The sequence below is a fragment of the Coturnix japonica genome, unplaced genomic scaffold (assembly GCF_054131305.1).
Source record: "Coturnix japonica strain WE unplaced genomic scaffold, WE-NBRP24 Scf054, whole genome shotgun sequence".
Lineage (NCBI taxonomy): Eukaryota > Metazoa > Chordata > Aves > Galliformes > Phasianidae > Coturnix > Coturnix japonica.
The window spans coordinates 1,183,594-1,211,478 of NW_028188957.1; the positions used below are offsets into that span (position 1 = coordinate 1,183,594).

The following is a 27,885-nucleotide window of genomic DNA, read 5'->3' on the forward strand; positions in this document are numbered from 1 at the left end:
AGTCATTAAGGTTGGAAGAGACCACCAGGATCACCCAGTCCAACCCCAAACCATCTCCATCATGACCCTAAATAGAACCACAGTATCATTCAGGTTGGAAAAGAGCTTCTACATCCCCAAGTCCAACCCCAACCCATTCACCACGACCCTATATAGAACCACAGTATCATTCAAGTTGGAGAAGATCTCCAAGATCATCCAGCCCAACCCCAATCCATCCACACCATGATCCTAAATAGAACCATAGAGCATCTAACATTTAAGAAGGGCTTCTAGATCCCCCAAGTCCAACCCGAACCCATCGCACTGTGACCCTAAATTGACCCACAGAGTCATTAAGGTTGGAAGAGACCACCAGGATCACCCAGTCCAACCCCAACCCATCCCCATCATGACCCTAAATAGAACCACAGTATCATTCAGGTTGGAAAAGAGCTTCTAGATCCTCAAGTTCAACCCCAACCCATTCACCATGACCCTATATAGAACCACAGTATCATTCAAGTTGGAGAAGATCTCCAAGATCATCCAGCCCAACCCCAATCCATCCACACCATGATCCTAAATAGAACCACAGAGCATTTAACATTTGAAAAGAGCTTCTACATCCCCAAATCCAACCCCAACCCACCCCACAGCAACCCTAAAGAGAACCACAGAGTCATTAAGGTTGGAAGAGATCACCAGGATCAACGAGTCCACTCCCAACCCATCCCCATCATGACCCTAAATAGAACCACAGAGTCATTCAGGTTGGAAAAGAGCCTATAGATCCCCAAGTCCAACCCCAACCCATCCCACTGTGACCCTAACCTGACCCACAGAGTCATTAAGGTTGGAATGGATCTCCAAGACCCCCAACCCAATACCAACCCATCCCCACTGAGCACATCCCCCATGGTTCTCCAACACCTCCAAGGACGGTGACCTCCCCTACCAGCCCATTCCAGCTCCCTATTGCTGGTTTTGGGGTGAAATTGCCCCTAATTTCCCCCCTTGACCCACACCTTGGGCTCGCGGTGCTGCAGCCAGCTGTTGAAGAGCACCTCGTAGGCGCTGAAGATCTCATTGCAGAAGGTGTCCTTCCTGACAGTGGGGTCGGGGGCCTGGTCCAGGTTGGCCACGTACTCCTGGATGCTCTCACTGAAGTGCTGCAGAGCTGCAAAACAGAGCGTGGGGTCAGGTCAGACCTCGGGGACCTCGAGGGGCAGCGGGTGTTGGGAGGGTTGAGAGCTTAAGGATCAAAGAACTGGGGAACGGTTGGGTTGGGAAGGTCCTGGAAGGTCGCAGAGCTGGGGAATGGTTGGGTTGGAGGGATCCTTAAAGATCACAACCATAGAAGGGATGGATTGGAAAGGTTCTTAAAGATCACTGAGCCATGGGATGGTTGGGTTGGAAGGGTCCTGGAAGGTCATAGAGCCATGGGATGGTTGGGTTGAAAGGGTCCTCAGACCAACCATCCCATGGCTCCATGATCTTTAAGGACCCTTCCAACACAAACAGTCCACGGCTCTATAATTTTCACAGATCCTTTTGACCCATTATATGCTTCTATGACCTTTAAGGACCTTCCCAACCCAACCATCTCACAGTTCAATCCTTTTTGAAGACTCTTCAAATCCAACTCACTCTATGGTTCTATAATCTTCAAGGACCCTTCCAAATCAACCACGCCACAGCTCTGTGATCATTAAGGTCTCTTCCAAAGCAACCATTCTGATCTCCATGATCTTTAAGGACCTTCCCAACCCAACCATCTCACAGCTCTATTCTTTTCAAAGACTTTTCCAATCCAACTCATTCTATTAATCTTCAAGGACCCTTCCAACTCAACCACGCCATGGCTCTGTGATCCTTAAAGTCTCTTCCAAAGCAACCACTCTGATCTCTATGATCTTTAAGGACCCTTCCAACCCACCCATCCCATGGCTCTACAGGGACACCCACAGCTCTATCAGGTGCTCTGAGCCCCATCCCATGACCCGGAACGTCCCCATGGAGGGAGCACCACCACCCCATGGCCACTCTGCCCTCCTCCCAGGAGCCTTTTTCCCTTATATCCAACCTCAATCTCCCCTCTTTTAGAGTGAAACTCTTTGTCCTGTCTGTGATCTGATGGTTCCACCTCTCCTGGAGTCCATTGTGCCCCAGGATGCCCAGGAGCACAGCTCCTCATCGCTCCCCTATCCAGGAAGTGCCCCAAATCCCCCAAACTCCCCCCAGAATCAATGTATCAAGAGATGCCGAGCAGCCTCACCATAGCAGAAGACGGACTTCATGTGGTCCTGCTTGGCCATGCCCAGCATGGGCAGCATCGTCCCCAGGATGGAGTTGAGGAAAGGCACCATCCCAAACACTGTGGGAAGAAACATGAAGCTGGGGGGGGAGCTCACACCTAGAGGGGCCCGAGGCTGTAGATGGGGCCCTGGGCAGCCTGAGATGGTGGGGGGCAGCCAGCCCATGGCAGAGGGGAAATAGGGGATCCCTTCCAACCCACCCTGTGGTTGTACAACCTTTAAGGACCCTGCCAACCCATCCATCCCGTGACCCTGTGATCTTTAAGGACCCACTGTACACCCAGTGGCAACCTAACACTGGTCCAATAGCAATCCAGCAACAACCCAATATTAATCCAACATCGACCCAGCACCAACCCAACATCAACTCAACACCGACTCAATGCCAAACCAGTGACAACCCAGCACCCAACCAATGTCATCCCTGTGACAATCCAACACCAGCTCAATACCAATCCAATACCAACCCAACACCAACCCAATGCCAACCCAATGCTGTCCCAATGTTAACCCAACACCAACCCAATACTGTCCCAATGTTAACCCAACACCAACCCAATGCCAACCCAACACCAACCCAATGTTAGCCCAACACCAACCCAACACCAACCCAATACTGTCCCAATGTTAACCCAACACCAACCCAATGCCAAACTGTCCCAATGTTAACCCAACACCAACCCAACACCAACCCAATGCCAACCCAATGCTGTCCCAATGTTAACCCAACACCAACCCAATGCCAACCCAATATTGTCCCAATGTCCGCCCAACACCAACCCAATACCGTCCCAATGTTAACCCAACACCAACCCAATGCCAACCCAATGCTGTCCCAATGTTAACCCAACACCAACCCAATATTGTCCCAATGTTAACCCAACACCAACCCAATACCGTCCCAATGTTAACCCAACACCAACCCAATACCGTCCCAATGTTAACCCAACACCAACCCAATGCCAACCCAATACTGTCCCAATGTTAACCCAACACCAACCCAATGCTGTCCCAATGTTAACCCAACACCAACCCAACACCAGCCCAGTACTGTCCCAATGTCAGCCCAACACCAACCCAATACTGTCCCAATGTTAACCCAACACCAACTTAATGCCAACCCAACACCATCCCAATGTTAACCCAACACCAACCCAATACCGTCCCAATGTTAACCCAACACCAACCCAATGCTGATCCAATGCCAAACCAACGTCAGCCCAGTGTCAACCCAATGCCAAACCAGTGCCAACTCAACGCTGACCCAATACTGACCCACTGTCAACCAAACATCAACCCAATGACAACTGAACATCAAGCCAATGCCAACCCAGTGTCAACCCAACACTGACCCAATGCTGAGCCAACACCAATACAGCACCAATACAGCACCAATAAACCCAGCACTGACCCAGTGCCAGCCCAATTTCAATCCAACACTGACCCACTGCCGAGCCAACACCAACCCAGCGCCAACCCAGCCCTGAACCAACACCAACCCAGTGCCAACCCAGCCCTGAACCAACACCAACCCAGCTGCCGGCCAACACTAACCTTCTATCAGTCCAACACAAACCCAGAGCCAACCCAATGCTGACCCAACACCAACCCAACACCAACCCAGTGACAAACCAAACCCAACCCAGTGCCAACCTAACGCTGACCCAACGCCAACCCAGTGACAAACCAAACCCAACCCAGTGCCAGCCTAATGCTGACCCAACACCAACCCAGTGCCAGCCTAATGCTGACCCAACACCAACCCAGTGCCAGCCTAATGCTGACCCAACACCAACCCAGTGCCAACCTAATGCTGACCCAACACCAACCCAGTGCCAACCTAATGCTGACCCAACGCCAACCCAACGCCACCCAAACGCTGACGCAACACTGACCCAATGCTGACCCAAACCACACACACCGGATGCAGGCGGGTGGGCTCACCGTTGGACACCGCCAGGTTGGCGAAGGTCTGCATGACGAAGTAGTGGGGCAGGATGCCCGGCTGGAACTTGGTGAGCACCTCCTCCATCACTTTGTTGATGAAGCGCTGCCCCACCGCCACCAGCACGTTGCTGGCCGCCTGCTGCCATTCCCAAACCACCTCCTGTGTGCCAGGAAGGGACGGCCGTCATTTGCTGAGCGCTCCCCAGCACTGGAAGGAGCATCAACTGCATCCCCTCATCTCCCACCTTGGATTTGGTCATCTCGCTGGACGCCAGGAGGATGACCACCTTGGCTGTGCTTTTATCCAGGCTGGAGATGTTGTTCTTCACCACCGTTTCCATCGCCTTCAGGATGATGACGCGATGCGGGTAGGCCAGCTGACAGGGAGGGAGACAGGGGGCACACGGTGGCATGGAGACGCATGGGACGCAACATGCACCCCCCACCTCCAGCCATAGAGCAGCAGGAGGGAGCAGCCCGCATCTCCCCAATGTTACCCACCTACAAACCCCCTCCCCAGCCCTCGTTGTGGTTCCCGTCCCCCCGGAGCGCCCACCTTGTCGTGCTGCCGCAGGTACTCGTCACAGCAGTGCAGGATCTCCTCGGGTTCGGCCTCCCCCAGGTAGCACAGAGCGTTGTAGATCTGCTCCTGCACCAGCGGCTCCTTGTCCGTCGTGGCGTCCATCAGGGTGGTGGCGAGTCCTGCACGGGGTGAGATGCTTCAGCCCAGCTCCCACCCCAGCAACAAAACCTCCCCTCAGGGCTCAGCACCAAAGAAACCCAACTGGAAGGGATCCACACAGCAGCCCATGGGGGTTCCCAAACTGGGAGCCCAGCACTGGACGCAGTGCTCCAGCAGTGCCCCCCAGGGCAGAGCAGAGGGGAGCAGCACCTCCTGCCCTGCTGGCTGCGCTATGTGCAATGCACCACAGGGTCCCGTTGGCCCTCTTGGCCACCAGGGCTCGTTTCTGCCTTGTGGTCAACCACAGACCAACTGTTGGTCAATCACTGGTCATACACTGGCCAATTGTTGGTCATCTGTTGGTCAACAGTTGGTCAACCGTTGGCCTTCTCGGCTCACTGCTGGCTTGTGGTCAACCACTGTTCAACTACTGCTCTTCTGTTGGCCCTCTTGGCCACCAGGGCTGCCTTGGCCACCAGAACATACAGCCAACTCATGGTCAATCATGGACCTTCTTGGCCACCAGGGCACACTGCTGGCTCATGGACAACTGCTGGTCACCCATTGGCCACCAGGACCACCATGTCCCGGTCTGCAGAGCTTCTTTCCAGTCATGGTCAGTCATGGGTCACCTTTTGGTCAACCGCTGGCCATCTCAGCCACCAGAACATACAGCTGACTCATGGCCAACTATATATCAACTGCTGGCCCTCTTGGCCACCAGGGCTCACTGCTACCTGCCTTGGTCACCAAGACATGCTGTTGGCTTGTGGTCAATTGTTGGTCAAGTCTTGATCATCCTTTGGCCTTCTCGGCTCACTGCTGACTCGTGGTCAACCACTGTTCAACTACTGCTCTTCTGTTGGCCCTCTTGGCCACCAGGGCTGCCTTGGCCACCAGAACATACTGCCAACTCATGGTCAATCATGGACCTTCTTGGCCACCAGGGCTCACTGCTGGCTCATGGACAAGCACTGGTCACCCATTGGCCACCAAGACCACCATGTCACCGCTGCCTGTCTTGGCCACCAAGACACGCTGCTGGCTTGTGGTCAATTGTTGGTCAACTCTTGATCATCCATTGGCCTTCTAGGCCACCAGGGCTCACTGCTGGATGGTGGTCAACCGCTGGTCACCCATTGACCACCAGGACCACCAGGTCCTTCTCTGTAGAGCTCCATTCCAGCAGCTCAGCCCCTCTGTGCATTTGTCCCTTCCCCCAATGCAGGACCCCCAACTCATCCCGTGTTGAACCCCCTCAGGTCCCCTCCCCCCAGCCCAGCTCTCATTAACTGTTATTCTGGAGCAGCTCCTCTCTCATTAGGGCTGCCGTCATAATAAGGCTAATTAGTTTCAGAATGAGCTGTCTCCGAACGCTCTGCTCGGAGCCCATTGCTGTGCTGCAAAGTGACATGGGATGGGGCATGGGAACCCCCACCAACCCTACAAGACCCCCCATATGGACCCCATGCAACCCCTGCAGACCCCAGGAAAGCCCCATGGACCCCAGGAGATCCCTCCATGGACACCACGAGGACCCCAAGAACCCCACAAGACTATCACAGAACCCCTTTAGAATCCCTCCCAAGAACACTATGGGACCCCCTCAAGGATGCCATGAGATCCCCCAAGACCCTTCCATAACTCCCACAAGACCCTTCTTGAAACCCCCTTAGGGACCCCATAAGACCCCAATATGGGCCCCAGAGAACCCCTCCATAGACCTCATGGGATCCTCACAGACCCCATAAGGCCCTCATGAATCCCACAAGACCCCCATGGACCCAATGAGAGCCCTTCAGTAATCCAATGAGACCTCATGAGACCCCCTAGGACCCCATGACAGCCCCACTTGGACCCCTAAAACCCTACATGACCCTCACGGAATCCCCTTACACCCTCCTCCCCCAGAGACCCCATGAGATCCTCCAAGACCCCTCTACAGACCCCACAAGACCCTTGAGGCCTTCCTGAATCCCTTCTCAAAGGACCCCACATGTACCCTACAAATCCTCTCATGGACCCCATTTAGACTCCCCCCCCCACAGGACCCCTCTACAGACCCCATATGAGATCCTCAAGAACCCCCTGACCTCCCCCCAAAGGACACCACGAGACCCCAGTGGACCTCACAGGATCCCAGTAAACCCTTTACACACACACAAGTCCTCTTCACCCTACAGAAGCCCCATGGACTCCATGAGAGCCCCACATGGACCCTATGAGAGCCCCACATGGACCCCACAAGACCCTCAGAGACCCCACTTAGACCCTCCAGATCCCTCTATAGACCCTACAAGACCCACCTCAAAGGATGCCATGAGACCTACCCCTCTCCCCCCAGGTCTCTCTACAGACCCCGAGGACCCCATGAGACTCCAATGGACTACACAGGAGCTCTGTAGACCCTACAAAACCCCAATTGCCATTCGGGGCCCTACAAGTCCCCACTGCTGCCACCCCCTAAACCACACACACCAGGGACCCCTCAGTAGTTGCAGATGGGGATGGGCTTCAAGGTGGGATGGGACAATGAAAGTGCCCCAATTTGGCTTAAATTCTGAACTCCGACCCAAAGGGGTGGATGTGTGTCCCCACCTCATGGCCAAAAATATTAATAATAATAATTAAAAAGCCTTAATTTCCAAGGTTGTCTGGGATTAATGAGGGAATGGAGCAGCTCTGGGAAGGGCTGAGTCTGACCCAGAGTGAATTTCTGGGGCACAGAGTGATGTGTGAGAGCAGCCCCGACCCCAAAGTGTGGGGCTCTGACCTCAATATGGGGCTGGGGAGGTAAGGGGGGCTTAAAGGGGGCACGGACAGAGGGGGAGCGGAGTCTTATGGGGCAGGTGGATGGGGCAAGGGGGAATAGCTCTGATCTGTAAGGACCCTTCAACCCAACCAGCCCATGGCTCTGTGATCTGTAAGGACCTTTCCATCCCAACCCATTCTATCATTCTATGCCCCTGTGACCTTCAAGGACTCTCCCAACCCATTCTATCCTTCTGTGACCTTTCAGGACCCTCCTAACCCAATCACTCCACAGCTCTGCAATCTTTCAGGACCTTCCCAACCCACCCCATCTCATTTTCTCCATGCCCATCTAGGACTCTCCCCCCCCCCACGTTCCCTCTATTCTCTTCCAGGACACCCCACACTCAATCTTCTCTATTCCCTTCCAGGATGCCCTTCCTATTCCCTCTATGACCCTTCCAGGACCTCCCCTCCCATTCTCTGTATGACACTTCCAGGACCAAACTCCCCTTCCATTCTCTTTATGTCCTTCCAGGATCCCTCCCTCCCATTCCCTCTGTGACCCTTCCAGGACCCTCCTGTATTCGCTGTGCCATCCCACGAAACCCCCCTCTCCATTCCCTCTATCCCCCTTCCAGGACCCCCCACACCTTCCATCTATCCCCCTACCAGGATCCCCCCATACCCTCCATTCTCTCTATACCCTTCCAGGACCCTCCCATACATTCCCTCTACACCCTTCCAGGACCCCCCCAAAACCCTCCATTCTATCCCCCTTCCAGGACCCCCTATTCCATCCCCTCTATAACCCTTGCAGGACCCTCCTATTCCCTCTGTGCTCTTCAAGGACCCCCCCTCCATTCTCTCTATCTCCCTTCCAGGACCCCCCCATACACTCCATTCTATCACCCTTCCATCCCCTCTATAACCCTTGCAGGACCCTCCTATTCCCTCTATACCCTTCCAAGACCCCCCATACCCTCCATTCCATCACCCTTCCAGGACCCCCCCCCTCCATTCCCTCTACACCCTTCCAGGACCCTCCCATGCCCTCCCTCTATCCTCCTTCCAGGACCCCCCATACCCTCTCTCTATCTCCCTTCCAGGACCCACCCATACACTCTATTCTATCACCCTTCCATCCCCTCTACGACCCTTGCAGGACCCTCCTATTCCCTCTGTGCCCTTCCAGGACCCCCCCCCCCCCCCCTATTCTATCCCCCTTCCAGGACCCCCCCCCATCACCTTCCTCTATCTCCTTTCCAGGACCCTCCCATACCCTCCATCCTATCCCCCTTCCAGGACCCCCCCCTCCATTCTATCCCCCTTCCAGGACCACCCCATACATCCCCTCTATTCCCCTTCCAGGACCCTCCTATTCCCTCTATCCCCCTTCCAGGACCCCCCTATACACTATATTCTATCTCCCTTCCAGGACCTCCCCCCCCTCCATTCCCTCTATCCCCCTTCCAAGTCCCCCCCATCCCCTTCCTCTATCTCCCTTCCAGGACCCTCCCACACCCTCCATTCTATCCCCCTTCCAGGACCCCCCATACATTCCCTATATACCCTTCCAGGACCCCCCCCTCCATTCTATGCCCCTTCCAGGACCCACCCCCCCTCTATTCTATCTCCTTTCCAGGACCTCCCCCCCCTCCTATTCCCTCCACACCCTTCCAGGACCCCCCTCATTCACCCCATTCTATCCCCCTTCCAGGACCCACCTATTCCCTCTATCCCCCTTCCAGGACTCCCCTCCCCCCCCTCCATTCTATCCCCCTTCCAGGACCCTCCTATTCCCTCTATCCCCCTTCCAGAACCCCCCCATACCCTCCATTCCATACCCTTCCAGGACCCCCCTCTCCATTCCCTCTATATCCTTCCAGAATCCCCTATACCCTCCATCACCCTTCCAGGACCTGCCCCCTCTCCATCTCCTCTACACCCTTCCAGGATCCCCCTCATTCACCCCATTCCATCACCCTTCCAGGACCCCCCTCCATCCCCTCTATACCCTTCCAGGACCTGCCCCCGCCCCTCTATTCTATCTCCCTTCCAGGACCCCCCATCCCCTCCCTCTATCTCCCTTCCAGGACCCTCTATTCCATTCCCTCTATCCCCCTTCCAGGACCCCCCATACCCTCTATTCTATCCCGGTTCCATTACCCCCTATTCCCCCGTTCACTCACTCCGTGTCCGTGCCTCCATGATGCTCCGTGTCCGCAGCCCCCCGAGCCCCCCCCCGGCCCAGGGCTGGTTCCCGTCGCTCCCGATGGTTCCTGCTTCCTCTCACGGCTCCGGGGGTCGCGGGGCTGCGGCGATCGCCGCCATCTTGGGGGGGGGGGGGGGGTCTCTCCCGGTCCTCTCCGCTCCCGGCGCCACTTCCGGGTCTTGGCTCCGCCCCTTTCTTAAGCCACGCCCACTGCGCGTGCGCACTGCCACCCCCCCCGAGCCGTCACGTGGTACTTAAAGGGAGTGGTCACGTGAGGAGTGTGGTCACGTGGTTGGGGGTGCGCCTCCGGCCTGTGGTTCTATGGGGGGAGCTATGGGGCGCCCCACAACTAATAGGGGGATCTATAAGGCACCATAGGGCTATGGAGACAGCTATAGGGCACCATAGGCCACTATGGGGGGGATCTATGGGGCACCATAGGGCGCCCTGGGGCTATGGGGGGGATCTATGGGGCACTATAGGGCACCCTGGGGCTATGGGGGGGGGATCTATGGGGCACTATGGGGCTATGGGGGGGATCTATGGGGCACTATAGGGCACCATGGGGCTATGGGGGGGATCTATGGGGCACCCTGGGGCTATGGGGGGATCTATGGGGCACCCTGGGGCTATGGGGGGATCTATGGGGCATCACTGGGCACCATGGGGCTATGGGGGAATCAGTGGGGCACCATAGGGCACCATGAGGCTATGGGGGGGATCTATGGGGCACCATTAGGCTATCGGGGGGATCAGTGGGGCACCATAGGGCACAATAGGGCTATGGGGGGGGATCTATAGGGCACCATAGGGCACCTCAGAGCTATGGGGGAGATCTATGGGGCACTATGGGGCACCCCAGGGCTATGGGGAGATCTATGGGGCACCCCAGGGGTATTAAGGAGAGTTATGGGGGGCGCTATGGGGCTCTATAGGGTCCAGTTGTGGGGCTGATGTGGGTCAGAGCATCCCCAGGGCAGGGAGTTGAGTTTCGGGCTCCAAACTTTGGTGTTTTTGGCTTTTTTTTGTATTTAAAATCAATATAAATATACATATTTTGGCTTTCCAGAAGGGACGCGGCGCTGCCCCACACGTAGGGGGTCCCCACCTGCAGGACCCCATTGTAGGGCACAGTGGGACCCACATCGGCCCGTTGGGGTTTGTCCCATAGGGCGACGCTCCCGTCACCTGCAAAAATGAGAAAGGTTTGGTTAAAAGCTGATATTTCTGTGACCTTCCAGGACCTTTCCAACCCAACCCAACCCACCCCATGGCTCTGTGATCTGTAAGGACCCTTCCAATCCAACCATCCCATGGCTCTGTGACCTTCAAGGACCCTTCCAATCCAACCATCCCATACCTCTATGACCTTTAAGGACCTTTCCAACCCAACCATCCCATGGCTCTATACCCTTCAAGGACCCTTCCATCCCAACCCAACCATCCCATGGCTCTGTGACCTTCCAGGACCCTTCCAACCCAACCCAACTCATTCCATGGCTCTGTGATCTGTAAGGACCTTTCCAACATAACTCATCCCATGGCTCTATGATCTTCAAGGACCCTTCAATACAACTCATCCCGTTCCTCTATGACCTTCCAGGACCCTTCCAACCCAACCCAGCCCATCCCATGGCTCTGTGACCTTCCAGGACCCTTCCAGCCCAACCCATCCCATGGCACTGTGACCTTCCAGGACCTTTCCAAGCTAAGCTGCTCTACGGCTTTGAGGCCTTCCAGGACCTTTCCATTCCAACCTATTCTATGGCTTTTTTAATCTTTCAGGACCTTTCCAACACAACCAATTCCCTGATTTTATGATTCTTGAAGACCCTTCCAACCCAACCATCCCATGGCTCTGTGACCTGCAAGGACCTTTCAACCCAACCCAGCCCATCCCATGCCTCTATGACCTTCAAGGACCTTTCCAACCCAACCATCCCATGGCTCTGTGACCTTGAAGGACCATTCCAACCCAACCTCTTCCACGCCTCTATGATCTTCAAGGACCCTTCCATCCCAACCCAACCCATCCCGTGTCTCTATGACCTTTAAGGACCCTTCCAACTCAACCATTCCGTGGCTCTGTGACCTTCAAGGACCCTTCCAACCCAACTCATCCCATGGCCCTGTGATCTGTAAGGGCCTTTCCAACATAACTCATCCCATGGCTCTATACCTTTAAGGACCTTTCCAACCCAACCCAACCATCCCATGGCTCTGTGACCTTCAAGGACCCTTCCAACTCAACCCAACTCATCCCATGGCTCTGTGACCTGTAAGGACCCTTCCAACCCAACCCAACCATCCCATTTCTCTATGACCTTCAAGGACCCTTCCAACCCAACCTCTTCCACGCCTCTATGATCTTCAAGGACCCTTCCATCCCAACCCAACCCATCCCGTGTCTCTATGACCTTTAAGGACCTTTCCAACCCAACCATCCCATGGCTCTATACCCTTCCAGGACCCTTCCAACCCAACTCATCCCATGGCTTTATGACCTTCAAGGACCCTTCCATCCCAACAATCCCATGACTATGATCTTTCAGGACCCTTCCAACCCAACTCATCCCATTCCTCTATGACCTTCAAGGACCCTTCCATCCCAACCATCCCATGACTATGATCTTTAAGGACCCTTCCAACCCAACCCAACCTCTTCCACGCCTCTATGACCTTCAAGGACCCTTCCAATCCAACCCAACCATCCCATACCTCTATGACCTTTAAGGACCTTTCCAACCCAACCATCCCATACCTCTATGACCTTCAAGGACCCTTCCATCCCAACACAAACATCCCATGGCTCTGTGACCTTCAAGGACCCTTCCAATCCAACCCAACCATCCCATGGCTCTGTGATCTGTAAGGACCCTTCCTACTCAACTCATCCCATGGGTCTATGATCTTCCAGGACCTTTCCAACCCAACCATCCCATGGCTCTGTGATCTTCAAGGACCCATCAATACAACTCATCCCGTTCCTCTATGACCTTTAAGGACCTTTCCAACCCAACTCATCCCATACCTCTATACCCTTCCAGGACCCTTCCAGTCCAACTCATCCCATGGCACTGTGACCTTCCAGGACCTTTCCAAGCTAAGCTGCTCTACAGCTTTGAGGCCTTCCAGGACCTTTCCATTCCAACCTATTCTATGGCTTTTTTAATCTTTCAGGACCTTTCCAACACAACCAATTCCCTGATTTTATGATTCTTGAAGACCCTTCCAACCCAACCCATCCCGTGGCTCTGTGACCTGCAAGGACCTTTCAACCCAACCCAGCCCATCCCATGGCTCTGTGACCTTCAAGGACCCTTCCATCCCAACCCAACTCATCCCATACCTCTATGACCTTCAAGGACCTTTCCAACCCAACCCATCCCATGGCTCTATACCCTTCCAGGACCCTTCCAACCCAACCCAACTCATCCCATGGCTCTGTGATCTGTAAGGACCCTTCCAGCCCAACTCATCCCGTTCCTCTATGACCTTTAAGGACCTTTCCAACATAACTCATCCCATGGCTCTGTGACCTTCCAGGACCCTTCCAACCCAACCCAAGTCATCCCATGGCTCTGTGACCTGTAAGGACCTTTCCAACCCAATTCATTTCATGGCTCTATACCCTTCAAGGACCTTTCCAACCCAACCATCCCATGGTGCTGTGACCTTCAAGGACCTTTCCAACCCCACCTTCTCATGGCTCTATACCTTTAAGGACCCTTCCAACCCAACTCATCCCATGGCTCTATACCTTCAAGGACCTTTCCAACCCAACTCACCCCGTTCCTCTATGACCTTCAAGGACCCTTCCATCCCAACACAAACATCCCATGGCTCTATGATCTGTAAGGACCCTTCCATCCCAACCATCCCATGGCTGAGACCTTCAAGGACCCTTCCAACCCAACCATTCCATGGCTCTGTGACCTGTAAGGACCTTTCCAACCCAACTCATCCCGTTCCTCTATGACCTTTAAGGACCTTTCCAACCCAACCATCCCATGGCTCTATACCCTTCAAGGACCCTTCCAACCCAACCCAACCATCCCGTGGCTCTGTGACCTTCAAGGACCCTTCCATCCCAACCATCCCATGACTATGATCTTCCAGGACCCTTCCATCCCAACCCAACCATCCCACAGCTCTATGACCTTCAAGGACCCTTCCATCCCAATCCATCCCACGCCTCTATGATCTTCAAGGACCCTTCCAATCTAACTCATCCCATGGTTCTGTGATCTGTAAGGACCCTTCCTACTCAACTCATCCCATGGGTCTACCATCTTCCAGGACCTTTCCAACCCAACTCATCCCATGGCTTTATGACCTTCAAGGACCCTTCCATCCCAACCATCCCATGACTATGATCTTTAAGGACCCTTCCAACCCAACCCAACCTCTTCCACGCCTCTATGACCTTCAAGGACCCTTCCAACCCAACCCAAGTCATCCCATACCTCTGTGACCTTTAAGGACCCTTCCAACCCAACCATCCCATGGCTGTATACCCTTCAAGGACCCTTCCATCCCAACCCAACCATCCCATGTCCCTGTGACCTTCCAGGACCCTTCCAACCCAATCTAACTCATCCCATGGCTCTGTGACCTTTAAGGACCCATCCAACCCAACCATCCCATGTCCCTGTGACCTTCCAGGACCCTCCCCCCCCCCTCTCACCGTTCCTCCTCCCGCTGTGACCTTCCAGGACCCTCCATGTCGACCCTCCTCAGTTTCTGCTCTATGTCTGCAGGTATCTCCACCTCCAGCAGGTTCTCCAGGCCCGGTTCTGGTTCGTCCCCGATCAGCACCTGCCCCATAGGAACCACCTGGTACCGGACCCACAACTGGACCCACCCCATTAACCCCTATGACCCATAGGAACCACCTGGTACCGGACCCACAACTGGACCCACAACTGGACCCACAACTGGACCCACACCATTAACCCCTATAACCCATAGGAACCACCTGGTACCGGACCCACAACTGGACCCACAGCATTAACCCCTATAACCCATAGGAACCACGTGGTACCGGACCCACAACTGGACCCACACCATTAACCCCTATAACCCGTGGGGCTGCCCCACACCATTAACCCCTATAACTTGTGGGGCTGCCCCACACCTGGACCCACAACCCCACACCATTAACCCCTATAACCCATGGGGCTGCCCCACACCCAGCCCCACACCATTAACCCCTATAACTTGTGGGGCTGCCCCACACCATTAACCCCTATAACCCATAGGGCTGCCCCACACCTGGCCCCACACCATTATCCCTTATAACCCATGGGGCTGCCCCACACTTGGACCCACACCATTCACCCCTATAACTTGTGGGGCTGCCCCACACCTGGACCCACCACCCCACACCATTAACCCCTATAACCAGTGGGGCTGCCCCACACCTGACCCCACACCATTAACCCCTATAACCCATGGGGCTGCCCCACACCTGGCCCCACACCATTAAACCCCTATAACCCATGGGGCTGCCCCACACCCAGCCCCACACCATTAACCCCTATAACCCATGGGGCTGCCCCACACCATTAACCCCTATAACTTGTGGGGCTGCCCCACACCATTAACCCCTATAAACCATGGGGCTGCCCCACACCATTAACCCCTATAACTTGTGGGGCTGCCCCACACCATTAACCCCTATAACCCATGGGGCTGCCCCACACCCTGACCCACCACCCCACACCATTAACCCCTATAACTTGTGGGGCTGCCCCACACCCAGCCCCATACCATTAACCCCTATAACCCATGGGGCTGCCCCACACCATCAACCCCTATAACCCGTGGGGCTGCCCCACACCTGGCCCCACCCCATTAACCCCTATAACTTGTGGGGCTGCCCCACAGCTGCCCCACCTGGATGAGCTTCTCACAGGCCTCCAGCACTTGTGGGTCGGTCTCGCAGCGATGCAGCTCACGCAGAACCACGTACGTGCCCCGAGACCTCAGCAGGAGCCGACCCGCTTTGGTGGCTGAGAGCTGGGGGGAGATGTGGGGCAGGGTGTGAGGATATGGGGGGATATGGGGGGATATGGGGGGATATAGGGGGGATATGGGGCAGGGTGTGGGTGGGGGGATATGGGGGGATATAGGGGGGATATGGGGCAGGGCTGTGGGTGGGGGGATATGGGGGGCTATAGGGGGGATGTGGGGCAGGGTGTGGGTGGGGGGATATGGGGGGCTATAGGGGGGATATGGGGCAGGGCTGTGGGTGGGGGGATATGGGGGGATATAGGGGGGATGTGGGGCAGGGTGTGGGTGGGGGGATATGGGGGGATATAGGGGGGATATGGGGCAGGGCTGTGGGTGGGGGGATATGGGGGGATATAGGGGGGATGTGGGGCAGGGCTGTGGGTGGGGGGATATGGGGGGCTATAGGGGGGATGTGGGGCAGGGTGTGGGTGGGGGGATATGGGGGGCTATAGGGGGGATGTGGGGTAGGGTGTGGGTGGGGGGATATGGGGGGCTATAGGGGGGATGTGGGGCAGGGTGTGAGTGGGGGGATATGGGGGGCTATAGGGGGGATGTGGGGCAGGGTGTGAGTGGGGGATATGGGGGGGTATGGGGGGTGATGGGGGGACATGGGGGGATATGGGGGGGTATGGTGGATATGGGGCAGGGCTGTGAGTGGGGGGATATGGGGGGCTCTAGGGGGGATGTGGGGCAGGGTGTGAGTGGGGGGATATGGGGGGGCTCTAGGGGGGATGTGGGGCAGGGTGTGAGTGGGGGGATATGGGGGGATATGGGGGGCTATGGGGGGACATGGGGGGTTATGGGGCAGTGCTGTGGGGTGGGGGGCTGAGGGATATGGGGCAGGGCTGTGAGTGGGGGGATATGGGGGGATGTGGGGCAGTGCTGTGGGTGGGGGGCTGTGGTGGGAGATGTGGGGGAGGGGGTCTGTCCATCCCATGGCCCCCAGCCCCATGACGACCCACAGCCTCTTGCTCCGCAGTCCCCCAGCCCCACAGCCCCCATCCCATGGCCCCACAGACCTACAGCCCCCCAGTTCTCAGCCCCACAGCCCCCAGCCCCACCACCCCACAGTCTCCAGTCCCCTTCTCCACAGCCCTCCAGCCCTATGGCATCCCAGCCCTATGGCCCCCAACCCCACGATCCCCACAGCCCCCCAGACCCCAGCCCCATGGCCCCCAACCTCCAGCCTTACAGCCCCATAACCTCCCAGCCCCACAACCCCTGGCCTCCAGCCCCATAGCCCCCCAGCTTTACAGCCCTGTAGCCCCATAACCCCCCACCCCACAGCCCCTGGCCTCCAGCCCCATAACCCCCCACCCCACAGCCCCTGGCCTCCAGCCCCATAAGCCCCCAGCCCCACAGCCCCTGGCCTGCAGCCCCATAGCCCCCAAGCCTTACAGCCCCTGGCCTCCAGCCCCATAACCTCCCAGCCCTGCAGCCCTCAGCCCCATTATCCCCCACCCTCCAGCCCCTGGCCTCCAGCCCCATAACTGCCCACCCCCACAGCCCCTTCTATCCAGCCCCATAACCCCCTAGCCTTCTCTCCAGCCCCACAACCCCCCAGCCCTGCAGCCTCCAGCTCCATAACCCCCCTGCCTTCCCTCCAGCCCCATAACCCCCTAACCTTGTAGCCCCATTAACCCACAGCCCCACAGCCCCTTGCCTCCAGCCCCATAACCCCGTAGCCTTATAACCCCATAATCTCCCAGCCCCACAGCCCCTGACCTCCAGCCCCATAACTGCCCACCCCCACAGCCCCGTCTCCAGCCCCATAACCCCTCAGCCTTATAACCCCATAACCCCACACCCCTAGAGCCCTTTGTCTCCAGCCCCATAACCCCCCAGCCCTGCAGCCTCCAGCCCCATAACCCCCACAGCCCCTGGCCTCCAGCCCCATAACCCCCAAGCCTTACAGCCCCATAACCCCCAGCCCCATAACCCCCAGCCCCACAGCCCCTGGCCTCCAGCCCCATAGCCCCCAAGCCTTCCAGCCCCATAGCCCCCCATAACCCCCCACCAGCAGCAGCGCCTCCAGCAGCATCTGGCGGATGTCGGGCTCCGGTTCCCGTTCCTTGTCCTCAGGCAAATACTGCAGCTCTATGGGCAGCTCTGGGGGGCACAGCATCAATAGGGTGTTAGTTGTGGGGCACAGCATCAGTGGGGTGTTAGTTGTGGGGCACAGCATCAATGGGGTGTCAGTTATGGGGCACAGCATCAATGGGGTGTTAGTTATGGGGCACAGCATCAGTGGGGTGTTAGTTGTGGGGCACAGCATCAATGGGGTGTTAGTTATGGGGCACAGCTTCAATGGGGTGTTAGTTATGGGGCACAGCCTCAGTGGGGTGTTAGTTGTGGGGCACAGCATCAATGGGGTGTTAGTTATGGGGCACAGCATCAGTGGGGTGTCAGTTATGGGGCACAGCATCAATGGGGTGTTAGTTATGGGGCACAGCATCAGTGGGGTGTTAGTTATGGGGCACAGCATCAGTGGGGTGTTAGTTATGGGGCACAGCCTCAGTGGGGTGTTAGTTATGGGGCACAGCATCAGTGGGGTGTCAGTTGTGGGGCACAACTCTGCCCCATATCTAGTTCTGCCCCATATCTTGTCCTGCCCCATATCTGGCTCTGCCCCATAGCTGGTCCTGCCCCACATCTGCTCCTGCCTCATAGCTGGCTCTGCCCCATATCTGCTCCTGCCCCACATCTGCTCCTGCCCCACATCTGCTCCTGCCTCATAGCTGGCTCTGCCCCATATCTGCTCCTGCCCCACATCTGCTCCTGCCCCACATCTGCTCCTGCCCCATAGCTGGTCCTGCCCCATAGCTGGCTCTGCCCCACATCTGCTCCTGCCCCATAGCTGGATCCTGCCCCATAGCTGGATCCTGCCCCATAGCTGGTCCTGCCCCATAGCTGGATATGGCCCCACATCTGCTCCTGCCCCATATCTGGCTCTGCCCCATATCTGCTCCTGCCCCATAGCGGCTCCTGCCCCATAGCTGCTCCTGCCCCATATCTGGCTCTACCCCATATCTGATCCTACCCCATATCTGATCCTGCCCCATATCTGATCCTACCCCATATCTGGCTCTGCCCCATACCTGGTCCTGCCCCATATCTGCTCCTGCCCCATATCCGGCCCTGCCCCATATCCGGCCCTGCCCCATATCTGCTCCTGCCCCATAGCGGCTCCTGCCCCATATCTGGCTCTACCCCATATCTGATCCTACCCCATATCTGATCCTGCCCCATATCTGATCCTACCCCATATCTGGCTCTGCCCCATACCTGCTCCTGCCCCATATCTGCTCCTGCCCCATATCCGGCCCTGCCCCATATCTGCTCCTGCCCCATACCTGCTCCTGCCCCACATCTGGTTGTGCCCCATATCCGGCCCTGCCCCATACCTGCTCCTGCCCCATACCTGCTCCTGCCCCATATCTGCTCCTGCCCCACATCTGGTTGTAGCCCCATACCTTGTCCTGCCCCACATCTGGTTGTGCCCCACACTCACGCTCCATCTCATGGTCCGGCAGCTCTTCGGGTCCTGCCAGGGGCAGTAACAGAACAGGCAGAACATCCACAGCGTCGCCCAGCAGCTGCTCGTGGTGCTCTATGGGGAGATGGATGGGGGGGCTGTGGTGATCTATGGGGGGAGATGTGGGGGGACATGGGAGGCACAACGAGGCCTGGCCACCCCCCCCATAGACCCCCAATGGGGACGAGGTCCTTAATGGTCACAGGGACATGGGATGGTTGGGTTGGGAGGGTCCTTGAAGATCACAGAGTGGGTTGGGTTGGAAAGGTCCTTAAAGGTCACAGGGTTGGGTTGGGAGGGTCCTGACCGCAGCCCGCCCCCATTGTGTCCCCCCCCCCCCCCCGCTCCCAGCCCACACACTCACTGTCCCACCCCCAGCTCCATCCGGCTGCTGGCACCCACAATGAACCCACAACCCTTAACCCCCCCCTTTCCTCCCCTCCCCAACCCTCTCTCCCCCCTTCCTCCCCTCCCCTCTTAATCCTCCCCCTTCCCTCCCCCCCTTCTGCAACCCTCCCTCCCCTCCCCAACCCTCCCCCCCCCTTCCCCTTCCCTGTCCTCCCCTCCCCAACCCTCCCTCCCTCCCTTAACCCTCCCTCCCTCCCCTCCCCAACCCTCCCCTCCTCCCTTCCCCCTCCTCCCCTCCCCAACCCTCCCCCCTTCTCCAACCCTCCCTCCCCCCTCCTCAACTCTCCCCCGACTCCTCCCCTCCCTCCTCCCCTTCCTTGTCCTCCCCTCCCCTCCCCAACCCTCCTCCCTCCTCAACCCTCTCCCCCCTTCCATCCCTCTTAACCCTCCCCCCCTCCTCCAACCCTCCCTCTCCTCCCCTCATCCCCAACCCTCCCCCCCTCCCCATCTCTCCCTGTCACCTCTCCTTCCCTGTCCTCCCCTCCCTCCCCAACCCTCTCCCCTCTCTCCTCCCCCCTTCCTCCCCTCCCCAACCCCCCCCTCCCTCTTCAACCCTCTCCCCCCTTCCTCCCCTCCTCCTCCCCTCCCCAACCCTCCCCCCTCCTCCAACCCTCCCTCCTCCCCTCAACTCTCCCCCGACTCCTCCCCTCCCTCCTCCCCTTCCTTGTCCTCCCCTCCCCAACCCTCCTCCCTCCTCAACCCTCTCCCCCCTTCCTTCCCTCTTAACCCTCCCCCCCTCCTCCAACCTTCCCTCTCCTCCCCTCATCTCCAACCCTCCCCCTCTCCCCATCACTCCCTGTCTCCTCCCCTTCCCTGTCCTCCCCTCCCCACCCCCCTCCCCAACCCTCTCCCCCTCTCTCCTCCCCTCCCCAACCTTCCCCCCCTCCTCCCCTTCCCTGTCCTCCCCTCCCCTTCCCAACCCACCCACCATCCCAACCCCCCCCTCCTCCCCCATATCCTCCCCAACCCTCCTCTCCTGCCCCCTCCTTCCCTCCCCAACCTTCCCCCCCCTTCCCTGTCCTCCCCTCCCCAACCCTCCTCCCTCCTCAACCCTTTCACCCCTTCCTCCCCTCTTAATCCTCTCCCCCCTCCTCCAACCTTCCCTCTCCTCCCCTCACCTCCAACCCTCCCCCCCTCCCCATCTCTCCCTGTCTCCTCCCCTTCCCTGTCCTCCCCTCCCCATCCCACCCCCCCTCCCCAACCCCCCCTCCCTCCTCAACCCTCTCCCCTCCTCCCCCATATCCTCCCCTCCCCCCTCCTTCCCTCCCCAACCTTCCCCCCTCCTCCCCTTCCTTGTCCTCCCCTCCCCAACCCTCCTCCCTCCTCAATCGTCTCCCCCCTTCCTCCCCTCCCCTCTTAACCCTGTCCTCCCCTCATCCCCAACCCTCCCCCCCTCCCCAACCCTCTCCCCTCCTCCCCTCCCCAGCCTTCCACCCCCCCAGCCCCCCCTCCCTCCCCAACCCTCTCCCCCATCTCCTCCCCTCCCCAACCCTCCCCCCTCCTTCCCTCCCCAACCTCACCCCCCTCCTCCCCTTCCCTGTCCTCCCCTCCTCAATCCTCTCTCCCCTTCCTCCCCTCTTAACCCTCTCCTCCCCTCATCCCCAACCCTCCTCCCCTCCCCAACTCTCCTGTCTCCTCCCCTTCCCTGTCCTCCCCTCCCTCTCCCCTCCTCCCCTCCCCAGCCTTCCACTCCCCCAACCCCCCCTCCCTCCCCCTCTCTCCTCCCCTCCCCAACCCTTTCCCCCTCCCCTGCTCTCCCCCGTCTCCTCCCCTTTCTCGCCCCTTCCCCAATCCTCCCCCCCCTCCTCAACCCTCTCCCCCTCTCCCCCCTTCTCCCCCCCCCCCCCCCTCACCATGCTGGAAGCAGCAGTTCCTTATGGCTCCCACCGCCCCCCTCCGTGTCACCGCACTGTCCGTGTCCCCCACCAGGGGCAGCAGCCGCCGCACGGCGCAGCTGGAGCGTGATGGGACGGGACCCTCAGCGACCACCGAGCACAGACCCCAACGATAACCCCCCCCCCACCCCAACGTTACCCCCCCACGCGTTAACTCCCCCCTCCCCCCACCCCATTAACCCCCCCCCGACCCCAACGTTAACCCCACCTCCCTCCCCCCCGACCCCAACGATAACCCCCCCCCCACCCCAACGATAACCCCCCCCACCTGACCCCAACCTTAAACCCCCCCAACCTCTCCCCCTCCCATCCCCAACGTTAACCCCCCCGCCGACCCCAACGATAACCACGACCCCCAACCCCAACATTGACCCCCCCGACCCACCCCCCTCCCCCGACCCCAACATTAAGCCCCCCCACCCCAGCGTTAACCCCCCCCACCCCCTCCCCAACGTTAACCCCCTCCAACCCCCCCACCCCGACTCCCCCTCCCCAGCATTAACCCCCCCCGATCCCCCCTCCCCCAACGTTAAGCCCCCCACCCCCTCCTCAACGTTAACCCCCTCCAACCCCCCCCACCCCCCCAACCCCCCCCCGACCCCAACGTTGACCCTCCCAACCCCCCCGGGACCCCTACGTTAACCCCCCCCCCCCAAGCCCCCCCACACTCCCCCCCGTCCCCAACGTTAACCCTCCCCCGACCCCAACATTACCCCCACCCACCCCTAACGTTAACACCCCCCCTACCCAACCCCCTCCCCCGATCCCAAGGTTAACCCCTTCCAACCCCCCCCCACACCCCCTGACCCCCCCGACCCCAGCGTTAAGCCCCCTCCACCCCCACCGACCCCAACGTTAGCACCCCCCATCCCACCCCCGAACCCCCTAACCCCCCCGACCCCAACGTTAAGCCCCACCCCCCCAACCCCCCTCGACCCCAACGTTGACCCTCCCATCCCCCCCCGACCCCTACGTTAACCCCCCTTACCCACCCCCCCGACCCCAACATTAAACCCTCCCTACCCCTCCACCTCAACGTTAACCCCCCCACCCCCCCACGTTAACCCCTCCCAACGCTTAACCCCCCACCCCGACCCCAACGTTAACCCCCCCAATCCCCCTCCCACTCCCCCCCACCCCCAACGTTAACCCCCCCCCAGCCCCCCAATCCCAACGTGAAGCCCCCCCCCCCCCCACTCCCTCCGACCCCAACGTTAATCCCTCTCACCTACCCCCCGACCCCAACATTAATCCCTCCTACTCCCCCCACCCCAACGTTACCCCTCCCCCACTCCCACCACCCCAACGTTACACCCCCCACCCAACCTCTCCAGCCAACATTAATCCCCCCAAACCCAACCCTCCCCCCCACCTCAACGTTAACCCCTCCCATCCCCCTCGACCCCCGACCCCAACGTTAACCCCCCCCAACCCCCCCCCGACCCCAACATTAACCCCCCCCCACCCCAACGTTAACCCCCCCCCCCCACCACGTTAACCCCCCCTTACCCACCCCTCCCGACCCCAGCGTTAACCACCCCCGACCCCAACATTAAACCCCCCCACCTCAACGTTAACCCCCCCCCACCCCCCGCCCCCCCCGTTACCCCCCCCCGTACCGCTGTGGCTCCATCAGCGCTTCCCTGCCGTCTCTCACGGCGCTGATGTTACAGATGAGCGCCGCGAGTTCGGGCTGCGGCCTGTTCCCGTCCATGGCCCCCATCACCGCCTCCATCCCGGCCCCGCCGTCCCGTTGGAGCCCGCCGAGCACCCGCAGCGCCGCTCCGCGCTCCCGGCTGATATTGGCCAGGATCCCGCAGGCCGGGCCGGCCGGTAGGAACCGAATCACGGCGGGCAAAGCGGCCAATAGCGGCTCCAAGGCCTCGGGCTCGGCCGACACGTTCTGGAGGCAGCGGAGCGCGGCACCGGGACCAGGCCCGAGCTCAGGCCCGACCTCAGGCCTTGAGGCCTCCGCCGCCTCCAGCAGCGCCCGCAGCGTTTCGGGCCGAGCCGCCAGGAGCCGCCGGCCCTCGGGGTCACCGGACAACGACAGCGCCGCCTCCGCCGCGCCCAACCGAACCGCCGGGTCCGCCGAGGGGCCCAGCAGGACCGTCAGCTCCGACAGGGCCGCATCCGCCGCCATCTTGACTAGGCCGCAATTGGCCGGGCGTTGCTTAGCAACCCCAAGGCCGCATCCGCCGCCATCTTGAGTAGGCCGCAAATGGCCGGGCGTTGCTTAGCAACCACGGGATGTTCCGCATACAACCAATGAGCGGGGAGCAGCGTGGAGATGGACCAATCCGGTGAGGCTATTAACCGGAAGGGGTGGGCTCAGGGGGTGAATGATGGGACGCGAGGCGCCGCTCCGCCCGCTGCAGCGCCCCCTGCAGGGCTGGAGGTGCAACGCACACACCGTGTGCTCCCCATTAACGCTCATTAACTCAGCTCATTAACTCAGCTCATTAACTCAGTGGGACTCCATTCCTCTAACTTAGTTCAGCTCATTAAGGCAATGGGACCCCATTCCCAGCACAGCGACTCCTCACAATTAGCGTCGTTCCCTCATCAGCTCCTAATTAACGCCTCCCAATTATCACTTCCCCATAGATTGGGCCAAACGCTGCTAATTAGCACGGGGTAATTAACGCAGCCCACCATAGGACAGCAATGGAGCTGCTGGGTCTGAGGGCAGCACCCAGGGGTGCCGTGAGCCAATGGACAGAGGGTCACTCCATAGGGAAGTGGTAATTGATGGGTCAATCAATGGGAAATTGGTAATTAGAGATCAATCTGGGTGTAATTAGTAATTAAGAGTCAGCCTGTGGGGAATTGGGAATTAAGGCCAAACCAAGAGGGAGCGCTGGGAAGAGGATCCGCAAGGGAATGGGATCTATGAACCGGACCTTCCCAACCCAACCATCCCATGGCTCTGTGACCTTCAAGGACCCTTCCAACCCAACCCACCCTATGATCTTCAAGGACCTTCCCAACCCCAACCATCCCATGGCTACATGACCATTAAGGACCCTTCCAACCCAACCATCTCATGGCTTCATGACCTTTTAGGACCCTTCCAACCCAACCATCCCACACCTCCGTGATCTCCAAGGTCCCTCTCAACCCAACCATCCAACAGCTCTGTGATCTGTAAGGACCCTTCCAACCCAACCATCCCATAGCTTCATGACCATTAAGGACCCTTCCAAACCAACCATCCCATGGCACCTTCAAGGACCCTTCCAATCCAACCATCCCATGGCTCCCTGACCTTTTAGGTCCGTTCCAACCCAACCCATTCTATGATCTTCAAGGACCTTCCCAAACCCAACCATCCCATGGCTCTGTGACCTTCAAGGACCCTTCCAACCCAACCATCCCATGGCTCTGTGACCTTGAAGGTCCCTCCCAACCCAACCATCCAATAGCTCTGTGATCTGTATGGACCCTTCCAACCCAACCATCCCATGACACCTTCAAGGACTCTTCCAACCCAACCATCCTATGGCTTTGTGATCTCCAAGGACCCTTCCAACCCAACCATCTCATGGCTTCCTGACCTTTTAGGACCCTTCCAACCCAACCATCCCATGGCTCTGTGATCTGTAAGGACCCTTCCTACTCAACTCATCCCATGGCTCTATTATCTGTAAGGACCCTTCCAACCCAACCATTCGTAGCCCTGTGATCTGTAAGGACCCTCCCAATGCAACCATCCCATAGCCCTCTGATCTTTACGGACCCTTCCAACCCACAATCCCATGGCTCTATAATCTGTAAGGACCCTTTCAACCCAACCATTGTTAGCGCTGTGATCTTTAAGGACCCGTCCAACCCAACCATTTCATAGCACTGTGATCTGTAAGGACCCTTTCAACCCAAACATCCCATAGCCCTGTGATCTGTAAGGACCCTTCCTACTCAACTCATCCCATGGCTCTATAATCTGTAAGGACCCTTCCAACCCAACCATTTCATATCCCTCCGATCTGTAAGGACCCTTCCAACCCAACCATTTAATAGCCCTGTGATCTGTAAGGACCCTTCAAACCCAATCCATCCCATGGCTCTGTAATCTGTAAGGACCCTTCCAACCCAACCATTCGTAGCCCTGTGATCTGTAAGGACCCTCCCAACCCAACCATCCCATGGCTCTGTGATCCACAAGGACCCTTCCAACCCAACCATTCTGTGACTCTGTGATCTGTAAGGACCCTTCCAACCCAACCATTGTTAGCGCTGTGATCTTTAAGGACCCGTCCAACCCAACCATTTCATATCCCTCTGATCCTTAAGGACCCTTCCAACCCAACCATCCCATAGCCCTGTGATCTGTAAGGACCCTTCCTCCTCAACTCATCCCATGGCTCTGTGATCTGTAAGGACCCTTCCAACCCAACCATCCCATAGCTCTGTGATCTGTAAGGACCCTTCCAACCCAACCATCCCATAGCTCTGTGATCTGTAAGGACCCTTCCAACCCAACCATTTCATATCCCTCTGATCTTTAAGGACCCTTCCAACCCAACTCATCCCATAGCACTATAATCTGTAAGGACCCTTCCAACCCAACCCATAGCACTATGATCCCCCCATAGCAGCAGTGAGGACCTGTGGAGGACCGGGACCCCCACAGTGGGCTGATCCCCCCCCCATATCCCCCCATATCCCCCCATGGGCAGGGCAGTGAATGACAGAAACCCTTTATTGGTGTAAGGATACATTGCTATGCTGTGAAGTCACGCGTCCCCAATGGGCAGGATGGGGCTGGCAGCCATTGCAGAGCGACGGCAGTGGGTCGGGATCGGGTCCTGAACCCACAATGGGGGGGGGGTCCATGTGCCCCCACCCTCAGCTCCCCCTCCCCAGCCTGAGAGATGGGGGGAGGTCGGGGAGAAGCTGCAGGTAAATCCTCCCATGGGGCAGCAGTGGGGCTGACACGACCCACCCCACACGACGACCCCACATCAGCACAGAATGGGGGGGGCTACGGCCCCAATTGCCCCCTGCTTGTATTTAGGGGGCAGACCCCCACGGTCAGACACAGGGGAGGGGTCTGTGGGGTGGGATTGAGCCCCAAACTATAGGGCGGCCCTGGGTGGGCTCCCAGCTGTGGGGCAGCTCGGGGTTGTGCGCGCTCAGCTGAGCCCTGCCCTGAGCAGGATCTGTGGGGCACAGGGACAATGTGGGGGGATGCTCCCACCCTGTGCCCCCCAAGTACAAAAAGCAACACCCCGACGCCCCCCTGGCCCCACTCTGCCAATGCCCAAAGTCAATGCGAGGGTCAGAAACCAAACAGCAAACCCTCCCCCCAACAAAGATCCACCCCAAGAGACGCAGGTTGATACAGAACCTCCTGGAGAGGACTAAAAAACCAGAAAATGAACCCAAAAATGGAGATAACGGCGACAGGAGGGTCAAGAGCAAAGCAAACCTCTTTGAAACGAATGGACTCTTCCTCGGAAAGGACAGAACATGGAGCTCCTCGGGAGGGGGCGGGCAGCCCACGGCCCCATTGATGCTGCTGGGGATGGATGGACGGACGGACGGACGGACGGACGGATGGATGGAGGGAAGGAGGGATAGTGCTTGAGGGAAATCCAGCCCGGCCTGAAGCCGCGAGGAGTTTGCGGGTCAGTGCAGCCAATGAGATCAGCGATAAAGTGCAGCAAAGCTTCTCGGAGCTCGGCACGGCACGGCTGTCCATCACAGCCCCCCAATGGGGATCCATCACAGCCCCCAGTGGGGATCCATCACAGCCCCATAATGGGGATGGAGAGGGGATCCATCACAGCCCCTCAAATGGGATCCATCACAGCCCCCCAATGGGGATCCATCACAGCCCCATAATGGGGATGGAGAGTGGATCCATCACAGCTCCATAGTGGGGATGGAGAGTGGATCCATCACAGCCCCCCAATGGGGATCCATCACAGCCCCCCAATGGGGATCCATCACAGCCCCATAATGGGGATGGAGAGGGAATCCATCACAGCCCCTCAAATGGGATCCATCACAGCCCCCAGTGGGGATCCATCACAGCCCCATAATGGGGATAGAGGGGATCCATCACAGCCCCACAATGGGGATCCATCACAGCCCCATAATGGGGATAGAGGGGATCCATCACAGCCCCCCAATGG

At 58.3% G+C, this 27,885-nt stretch overlaps 2 protein-coding genes across 11 annotated transcripts in view; both read right to left on the bottom strand.

Moving 5' to 3' along the window:
* Positions 1-10,168, bottom strand: part of MROH1 (maestro heat like repeat family member 1) — a 66,707-nt gene extending 56,539 nt beyond the window's left edge. For 5 of the 6 annotated variants that reach the window (XR_014941025.1, XR_014941024.1, XM_085533127.1 and 2 more), the window contains exons 1-6: positions 9,870-10,143; positions 4,801-4,946; positions 4,490-4,621; positions 4,242-4,404; positions 2,258-2,356; positions 1,008-1,159 (exon numbers count right to left, since the gene is read on the bottom strand). Coding sequence is in view for 4 of the 6 variants with exons in the window: in XM_085533127.1 (XP_085389253.1) it covers positions 1,008-1,159; positions 2,258-2,356; positions 4,242-4,404; positions 4,490-4,621; positions 4,801-4,946; positions 9,870-9,888 (711 nt within the window). In the remaining 2 variants the exon portion in view is untranslated. Of the gene's footprint in view, positions 1-1,007; positions 1,160-2,257; positions 2,357-4,241; positions 4,405-4,489; positions 4,622-4,800; positions 4,947-9,869 lie in introns of all 6 variants that reach the window. The other variant, XM_015850411.3, reaches the window with a different exon arrangement.
* A 669-nt stretch (positions 10,169-10,837) lies between these two features.
* Positions 10,838-23,895, bottom strand: HGH1 (HGH1 cochaperone). Of its 5 annotated transcripts, none has more exons than XM_085533147.1 (7): positions 23,365-23,895; positions 21,704-21,804; positions 19,419-19,517; positions 17,925-18,016; positions 15,791-15,913; positions 14,601-14,710; positions 10,897-11,080 (listed from the first exon to the last, which is right to left on the bottom strand). In XM_085533147.1, exons 1-7 carry the CDS (start codon positions 23,886-23,888, stop codon positions 11,077-11,079), a joined length of 1,053 nt encoding a protein of 350 aa, XP_085389273.1. In that variant the 5' UTR covers positions 23,889-23,895; the 3' UTR covers positions 10,897-11,076. The 5 variants fall into 5 exon arrangements, 3 of the variants coding, with proteins under 3 accessions (XP_085389271.1, XP_085389273.1, XP_085389272.1); XM_085533146.1 differs by having other exon boundaries at positions 14,580-14,710; XM_085533145.1 differs by lacking the exon at positions 14,601-14,710 and having other exon boundaries at positions 10,838-11,080.
* Between the last annotated feature and the right edge of the window lie 3,990 nt (positions 23,896-27,885).